The 9,457-nt window shown below is 34.0% G+C and overlaps 1 protein-coding gene across 1 annotated transcript; it reads right to left on the reverse strand.

The window, feature by feature from the left end:
* Positions 1 to 699: 699 nt before the first annotated feature.
* BPNT1 (3'(2'), 5'-bisphosphate nucleotidase 1) lies at positions 700 to 8,964 on the reverse strand. Its single transcript, XM_077157877.1, is given in 3 exon segments — positions 700 to 1,016; positions 4,317 to 4,422; positions 8,409 to 8,964. Coding segments are annotated over 3 exon segments (492 nt in total). The 5' UTR covers positions 8,646 to 8,964; the 3' UTR covers positions 700 to 867.
* Positions 8,965 to 9,457: the final 493 nt, after the last annotated feature.

Below are 9,457 nucleotides of genomic sequence, written 5' to 3' on the forward strand. Positions count from 1 at the left end.
TTAAACAGATGATCAAAATCCCCTGAGTAGCCTCTCAAAAAAATATAAACTGGAAAGCACTTGATGGAGACTATGAATCTGTATATTTTTAAAACTTCCTAGGTGATGCTGACTACAGTTGGGTTTGGGAACCATTACCTTAAATCACATGTTTAATTCAGGAACAGAAAAATTTCATTGAAACAATGGCTAGATCTAAAAAATAAAAATTTAGGTAGAATATCAGGATAATATTGATTTAACAACTTATAATCACTCATCAGAAGAGTAAAGGCTATTACCTAACTTTCCACAGCATTACAATGACACCTTAAGAATGTACTAATCTCTCAGTAGAGAATTTACAATTTTTTAAATATTTAAGTAAAACCTGTGAATAGACAAAAAGAACTAAAATTAAATAATTTATTATAAAGAAATTTTTCAGATCTGTTTCATCAACATACACAATTGTATTTTAGTGTATATATAACTGAAGTAGAAAAACTTTAAAAATTATTAGGCTACACTAAGTTTCCTGTAACAACTTATTGTTCTGTACCCTAAAGAAATATGGCTTGCTTGATAGGAATGTTGATTAAACAATTGACTTTGGTAATCATTTGGAACCAAACCTTTCATTTCTCTGAATAACAGGAGGAAAAAATATAATATACTGACTATAAATTCTCCAAATTTCAAAGTTGGTCTGGTTGATTAATTAGTCAAGACAAACTCTTTAATTCTATTTTCTACTCCTAAGTAACTAAATCGAATTGTTGATCACCAATGAATAAAGTAAACGTGAAGCTCTAATTCCAACCTATTAATCATTATATGTATTATTCTTAGAATCAAGTCATTTTCCTAAGTAAATAAGACTCTCCTTTAAGGAACAAGTGCATTCTTAACAGATTCTGGAACTCGGCTTGCATAGTAGTCATAATTTCTCAGTGTGGCCAGGACTCCTGCAGAGTTCATATGCTTCCCTTCCTTGTTATACTGAAGGGCATTTCCATGGGTATCAGTTAACTTGCCTATAGAAAAAAAAATCAATACAGTGTTAATGCCTGGTTGGATTATTATGTTTCTAGTTATTTTTAAGTGGCTTTTGCTTTTCTTTCCACTAGTACCCAATTAATTCTGGATAAAATAAGGAAGAAATGAACGACCATAAAGATTAAGACTTAAATCCACTGTAAATTTTTAATTTAAACTTTAAATTTAAAACTATAAAGCAATGTTTAAACTAAGTGAAGAATAAAAGATTATCTTTTTCTTCTTGTTAAAGTTAATTTCATTTAGCATTTTCAATTTAGATTTCTTGCTATCAAGAAAAACCGATATCTACAGATATCAGTTAACTTGCCCAGAGATAAAAACATTAATTTAATCTTAATGCTTGCCTGGATCATTATGTTTCCAGTTATTTTTAAGTAGCTGCTGTTTCCCTGTCCAATAGCACCCAATTAATTCTGGACAAAATAAGGAAGAAATGAGTGACCATAAAGATTAAGACTATAATCTACTTTAAACTTTAAATTTAAAACTATAAAGCAATGTTTAAACTAAGTGAAAGATAAAAGATTATTTTTTTTTCTGTTAAAATTATTTTCATTCAGCATTTTAAATTTAGATTTCTTGGTATCAATCCAACTTTAATAAGAACTCAATCAATAGAGTTAATTACATAGTAGACTCAAACGATGAAATTTGTTTGCTCTCTTTTCCTGAGTTGACTATTTTTCCTATTGGTTATACTCTGTCACCACTATCACCATTTTCAAAAGTGCTTTCTTCATTCTACTATTTAATATTGACAATTTATTTGCTAAGAACTTAAGTAAAGAATGATCATAAATGGTATAATCTAGGAATGCCTGGAGTGTATAATGATAGTGACTATGTACAAATTTAAAAATATTTTTGCATGAGGAAGAACAAAGGAATGTCAACACTGCAGGGTGTTGAAAATAGATGATTATATTTTAAAACTTTAACTTATGTGTGAGACTAAAGCAAAAATTGTTTACTTGGTACAAAATTTATATTTCATTAGTACATTTCCTAATATAACTTATGTGGACAGCATAATTGAACACCATAAGTTCATGGAACCTTGAGTAGGGCATGAGATTTTGTAGGTTTGCCCAAGGTGATGCCTCGATAAATCCCAGAAGGATTTGAACAGTGAATAAAAAAGTATTTGCAAAGTCCCCTTTGGGGAGTGGTGAGAAAGAAGGAAAATTCAACTTTCCCAAGTGGAAAATTCTTGATATTCTCACAAGCAGTGGGGACAAGCAAAGCAATACGCTGAACCCCCAATCTTGGGGTTTGTTCATATGAAACTTAACCCTGCAAAGGATAGACTAAGCCTACATAAAATTAGGCCTAAGAGTCACCCCAAAGAGAACCTCTTTTGTTGCTCGGATGTGGCCTCTCTCTTTCAGCCAATACAACAAGAAAACTCACTGCACTCCCCCTCTCTACATGGGACATGACTCCTAGGGGTGTAAACCTTCCTGGCAACGTGGGACAAAAATCCTAGAATGAGCTGAGAATCAGCACCAAGGGATTGAGAAAACCTTCTCAACCAAAAGGGGGCAGAGAGAGATGAGACAAAATAAAGTGTCAATGGCTGAGAGATTCCAAACAGAGTCGAGAGGATATCCTGGAGGTTATTCTTATTATTAAATAGATATCACGTTTTTAGTTAAGGTGTAACAGAGAGGCTGGAGGGAACTGCCTGAAAATGTAGAGCTGTGTTCCAGTAGCCACATTTCTTGAAGATGATTATATAATGATATAGCCTGTGCAATGCTGACTGAGTGATTGTGAAAACCTTGTGTCTGATGTGTCTTTTATCTATGGTATGGACAGATGAGTAAAACATATGGATTAAAAATAAATAAATAATAGGGGTGTGTTAGTTAGATTCAGTTGTCAACTTGGCCAGGTGAGCATACCTAGTCTTGTTGCTGCGGACATAAGCCAGCGGTACGTGAATCTCATCTGTTGCTAATTACATCTGCAGCCGGCTAGGAGGCGTGTCTGCTGCAACGAGTGACGTTTAATTTAATTGGCTTGTGCTTAAATGAGAGAATGTAATGTAGCACAGTCTAAGCAGCTTGGCATTCCTCATCTCAGCACTTGCAGCTCAGCCCGGGCCCTTGGAGATGGAGAAAGAAATCACCCCGGGGAAAGTTGTTGGAACCCAGGGGCCTGGAGAGAAGACCAGCAGAGACCATCCTGTGCCTTCCACGTAAGAAAGAACCTCAGTGGAAAGTTAGCTGCCTTTCCTCTGAAGAACCAATAAAATAAATCCCCTTTTATTAAAAGCCAATCCGTCTCTGGTGTGTTGCATTCTGGCAGCTAGCAAACTAGAACAAGGGGGTACAAAGGTTCAAATAAATTTAGTAGATTGAAATGCTAGTGATCAATGAAAGGGAAGGGTAAGGGGTATGGTATGTATGAATTTTTTTTCTGTTTTCTTTTTATTTCTTTTTCTGAATTGATGCAAAAGTTCTAAAAAATGATCATGATGATGAATATACAACTATGTGATAAAAGGAAAAAGAATGTTCATACTGTATTTTGCCTGGTTTTATTACTAAAAATTTAATAAAAAAATAAAAAAAGAATGATCATAAAATATAATTGTACGAAGAATTTAAATTCCTTATCATACAATTTAATATATCAATATATTATCAGATATATCAACAAGATTATTAGCTATATCACTATATTTAATATTGATAAAATAATTTGAGAAATGACAGACTAAAAATAAAGTGTCCTGTTAACACTTTTTATTTGACAGAATTTTAGGAAAACACTACTTACTAAGAGTAAATGTGAACTAATCTCTATTTGGCGTTGAAAACCATCTAAGTTTATATATACATTTGTAATGTCTGTTCAGTCAGACTTTAAAAGAATTCTTACTCCATGGGCTTTAACTATAGTCCTGAGATATTCAATATTGGATTAAAAGATTAAATGTGAGATTATGATAATGATGATGCATATTTTAATTTTCAGGAAAACACAAATGAAAAAGATTGCAACCATAATTAATAAAGGGTAAATTCATAGTAGATAGATTGAAGACCAAAAGAGGAACTTTAAAGAAAAATGATTTGGGATGAGGGTGATGATGGTAGCACTGCATTGTGAATGTAATCAACAACACTGGGGGTTGGACTAGATAAATCTCAAGTCTCCTTTTAGCTCTTAAATAATAAAAATCTAGGTAAACCTAGCATATTATTATAATATATATTGTTATTTAGCATAATATAAAACTGTAATTCCCCAAATTAAAATTGACTAACCTCCCACAGCATGTAAAATAACTTCAGGAGCACATGTATCCCACTTCTTACATCCAGGGCTTGCAAATACATAAGCAGAGGCTTTGCCCTCGATCAGCTGAATCATCTGTGAGGTTAAAACAATAATCATTCCTTGATCACGAAATGACTCAGGAAGAAATAAGAAAAACTTCAAACTTACATTAGCTTAAAACCTTTAGTGAGTTTAAATGATATTAGGGTTATGAATAAATATATAGATATAGAATAATGTAGTGATCCGAGAGAAAAAAATTGGTTAAATAATCTACCTGGAAGAAATCTGAAAAGTTGCTATTTTCTAAGTTAGATAAAATGACGTTTTCTTTTTATTCATGCTATTTTTATTTACCATAGTAAAAGCATTAAATATTTATTATAAAAAATTAAGCTTTGTAAACTTCTGTGATATTAACCGTTATATAGAAAAATATCAACCACTATAATTTATAAATTGTAATAAGTCCTAAAAGATGTGCTATGTTCACTAGTGAAAAAGTACTTTCAAGTCTTCAGAATCTCATCTACTGTTATTTCCATGATCAAAAATATAAACTTTTAAAAAGTCATCTTAATTATATGTGGAGAACAGAATGATCAAAATAAGAATGTTCGCATTTGTTTGGTGCTTTTTTTGGTATTTTAAAAAGAAAATTTAAAAATTAAAAAAAAGTCATCTTAACAATCCCTGTAATACTAATACATACTACTATGTATTCATCTTGTAATGCTCTTTGTCATCAATAGAATTGCATGATTCTAAATATTAACTTGCTATCAAACTTTTAATTGTCTGCTGATTTTTTTGCTGTTCTATTATAAATTTTCTTCCTCTAAATTCAGACTTCAACTATTCGCATGAAGAGAACAGCCTGACAGAATAAGAAAAACCTCAGTGAACACAAAGTAGCCAATTATTCCTTTTGGTACTATTTATGAACACCTTTAAACCTTTCTGTCGCCTTTTTTTTTTTTAATTTTTCATACTTTAGTCCCTGCATCAATAGGTTAAAAAAGTAGAATTTTCCTAAGTACTAACTTATAGATAATGTGAGTAAGCAGCACACAAAACATTCAGTTACACAGGCAGTAACATTCAGTGATCCATTTAAATGCAATTTCAATTTGCATTTTAAGCTAAATGCAATAATTTAATACAATATAGCTAAATACACACACAACTTGTATCTCCCAAACTGCAAGTAGTTTCCATGGCCACATATGGTTTTAGTCAAGTACATATTTCTACAATGAACAAGTAAGTACTAACAGATATGTTAATAAAACACTACCCTGAATGCTTAGCTTGTCATCAACTTTTTAGGCAATGACTTTCATTATATTGAAAGCATTTATCCTTAGAAGCTTAGAAGGAATTACATGAACTGCAAAGTACTTTTACTTACATATGGTCAATAAAACCAATAAGCAATTCAAGTATGAAAATACAAAAGCAGGCAATTAAAGACTCAAATACTCTAAAATCGAAGACATGAAAACTGTGTTTCTCCAACTTTCATTTTCATGGTTAGATAACAGGCCCTTACTATAGAAACTATGCAGTTACTTTATATAGTTGTTCCAGAAGATAAGAAAGCTTCATAAAGTACAAAAAGTATCAAGATTCGTAGTTTGCTTCATCAAATGCTTTTCTGGCTCATTTCCATTCTTAAATCATACTAAGCCTTTAACCGTAGCAAACTTTCTCGGGTCCTTTCGAATCAAGAACACGCTATCTTAAACTTGCACTTGACCTTGTCTTCTAACTGACATTGCCTTGTGCGTCACTTCAGGGATGAACTCTATGATAAGGTCTTCAAGAATATCTACTGACCCAGTGTAAGGGTTCTGGTCATCCCCAAATCCATACATCATACACTGTAATTCTTTAGAAAAAAGTATCTTTCTTTTAATAATATTTTAAAATTTTAATATATTATACATATATATATATTTTTTTAACATGAGCAGGCACCACGAACTCTGCCTGCTGAGTCACCATGGCCTGACTAAGCTAGGTATACTTCTTGAGAGGACAGAATCTATAGGCTTCATTATATTCTTGAAGGGGTCTTATGTAAAAGAAATTACAAAGTGCCCAAAAGGTCTTCTAGCAAGAGAAAAGGTTGGGGTAGGTCAGGATGGGGAATGTTTTCCTAAAAAGAATAGTGACTTTTGGGAATAAGAGGTGTGCCAGTTTGAAGCTGTTCTGTTTTCCAGAAAAGACCATGTTCTCTCTCTCTCTCTCTCTTTTTTTTTTTTTTTTCTTTTAGGGAGGTGCATGGTCTGGACATTAAATGCAGGTCTCCGGCATGGTAGGCAAGAATTCTACCATTAAACTACCCTTGCACAGTCCAAGGCCCTGTTCCTTTAATCCACTCCTGTTGGGGCAGGCCTATTGCGGGTGGGGCCTTTTTATTAGGTTGTTTCAATTGAGATGCGATCCAGTCCATTCAAGGTAGATCTACATCCTTTACTGGAGCCCGACATGAGGATAAAAGACAGAAAAGGCCCAGAGCGCTCAGAGAGAAACATCCAAAGAGAGCAAAAAGAGACAGCCTGGAGGGGCAAGCAAGGACACATGGAAAGCTGGAAGCAATGGAATCCAGAAGACAAGGACCAGCAGATGCCAGCCATGTGCCTTCCCAGCTGACAGAGGAACCCGAGAGGCCAGCAGCCTGTCTTCAGAGAAGTTATCATCTTATTGATGCCTTAACTGGGACATTTTCAGGGCCACAGAATACAAGTTAGCAAGTTAATAAATCCCCACTGTAAAAGCTCACCTATTTCTAGTATACTACATTCTGACAGCTTTAGCAAAAGGAAACAAGAGATAATGGGGGTTTTGTGCTGCAAAAAGTACAGGACAACAAGAAGTCATACCTATCATTTTTCAATGAATACCAGGAATACAATTTTTACTTTGAAATACTTTGGATATTTTTTTTCAAGATACTGCTATTTGCTTTTAAACTCTTATTTTTCTCCCTGTTGTTTATCAGCAAATGCCCTTAGAGAATCCAAAAAATATCTGAGTATGCTTTCAAAGGGTAGGTAAGAAGAAACTAATTCCATTTAGCTAAAAAAAATATTTATTTGCCATCCCTGTGCCAGATACACAAGTGTGAAACTGCACATGTATTAAGAACTACATTAAGAATTAGCTTAAGTATGTCTTGAGGGATGGCAGTAAATAAGGTTACGGAGGTAAGAAGGGAACAGGTTAAAGACCATGCTAATAGGCTTGAATTTTAAACTGCAGGTGATGGGGACTCAACAAGATTTTGGGATAGGGGAGTGACATATGGTAAGTTTTTCACTTTTAATCACTGTAGTGGCATTGTGAAAGCTGGGATTGGACAATCTTCTTACTTTGGAGGCTACTGTAATAATGTGGGTGAGGAAGATAGGTTTCAACTAGGGTAGTGACAATCTCTAGGGTAGAGATTGACAAGAGGAGATTAAGTAGGACCAGAAGGTAGGATGTGAAGGAAGAAAGGAGTCTAGGAAGACTGGCTAGAGCAATTAAAATGGTAGTGCCAGTCACTAGGCAGGGAACAGAAAGAGGAACACATTTGAGGATGGGTAGAAAAAAGGACAGAGTGAATTTGCGATACCAGAGGAGTGTCATCAGCATGATATCCAGGGCATAATAACCTAGGAGATGAGAAGAGAGATCAGGGCGAGGGATGTAGATCAAATTGTGTCCCATTTCACAACTTTTTCAGGAGGATGAAAGCATGGATGAAAGAATCAGGGAAACAGCCAGAAAGGGGCAGACAGGCTCATATGTTGAGTTTGTAGAAGAGAGGTCTAAGAATTAACCAGGGAGGTTTCTTGGGAAAATAAGGCTGGCAAGAGGCACAGGGCCTTATCCTAATTACTTATATTAACACTGAACTCTGTTAGATAAAAGATTTGAACCTTAAAATTGTTTTTAAATGTTGCTGAAATGCGCTTTTACTTTTAAGGACAAATTATAATTTGAACCTTTTCCTTTAACTCTCATTTCACATTTTTAAAAAGCTCAGTATTTTCACCAACGATTCAGCGGACAACAGACCTTTTTCTTACCTTATTTCCTGCTCCTCCTACTCACAGTACATCATCAGGGTTCACAGCAGTTACACAGTCAGTAACCAGCTTGCTGCTACGAGAACGGATCGTTGGGATGATGTGTTTTCCAGTGGGGACTTCTTTCAGCTGAAACCCAAAGGCACCTAAACCTAAAACTCCCCAGATTGTCCTCCCCAATACACATCTGGTCCTGTCTATGCAAATGAACCAAACAACAACAAAGCTTATAATCATATGGAGAAAAAAGTCAGCCAAAGTGGAATATTTACTTATATTAGTGTCATGAGTTTTTTAAAAATTAAAAACATGATAATGTTTAAAATACAATAACAATGTCATTGACAAAGAACTTTTCCTGAGAAAATCAATGATTATTTTTATTGTTATTTTGGTTAATAGGTTTCAAAGACACTGAAGGGAACTTTGAGTTATTTCTAGAATCCTCAGGAAAGGAAATACCATATACTGAGTACTACTCCTTTCTGAATTATTCAAAGATTATACTGTTGTTTGGACACAACCATTTTCAGAAGGTACTGAAGTCCCCACGATATCAAACATCATATATTGATTCTACTTTTCATTATCCAAGGAACATTAAGGATCATGTTACTATGGGAAAGGTAGTGGTATAACGTATTCTGCTGTTATAGAGACAGAATGAAGAGTAGCCAAGGATAATGCAGTCAGAGCTAAAAATTTATTGACAATTATGGGGCAAAATGTCAATGATAGCACAATCATAGAAATTGTATTTTCCTGTGAAGAGCTCAAGGAATTTTCAACCACACAATTATAATTATACACTTTATACAGAAAAACATAACCCATATTTCATAGAAAGGAAAGTGGGTGTAAAAAACGATTAACACAGTCATAAAAAATCCATGAACTAACATAGGTGACACATATCTTACTGAATACTTAGCACTTACCAGACACCAGACTAAGAGCTTTAAATGTATTATCTCATTGAATCTCAAAACAACCCAGTGAAGTAAGGTAGTATCATCCTTGTTTTACAGATAACAAAAATGAGGTTTTTA

This window comes from Tamandua tetradactyla, chromosome 4, assembly GCF_023851605.1.
Source record: "Tamandua tetradactyla isolate mTamTet1 chromosome 4, mTamTet1.pri, whole genome shotgun sequence".
NCBI lineage: Eukaryota > Metazoa > Chordata > Mammalia > Pilosa > Myrmecophagidae > Tamandua > Tamandua tetradactyla.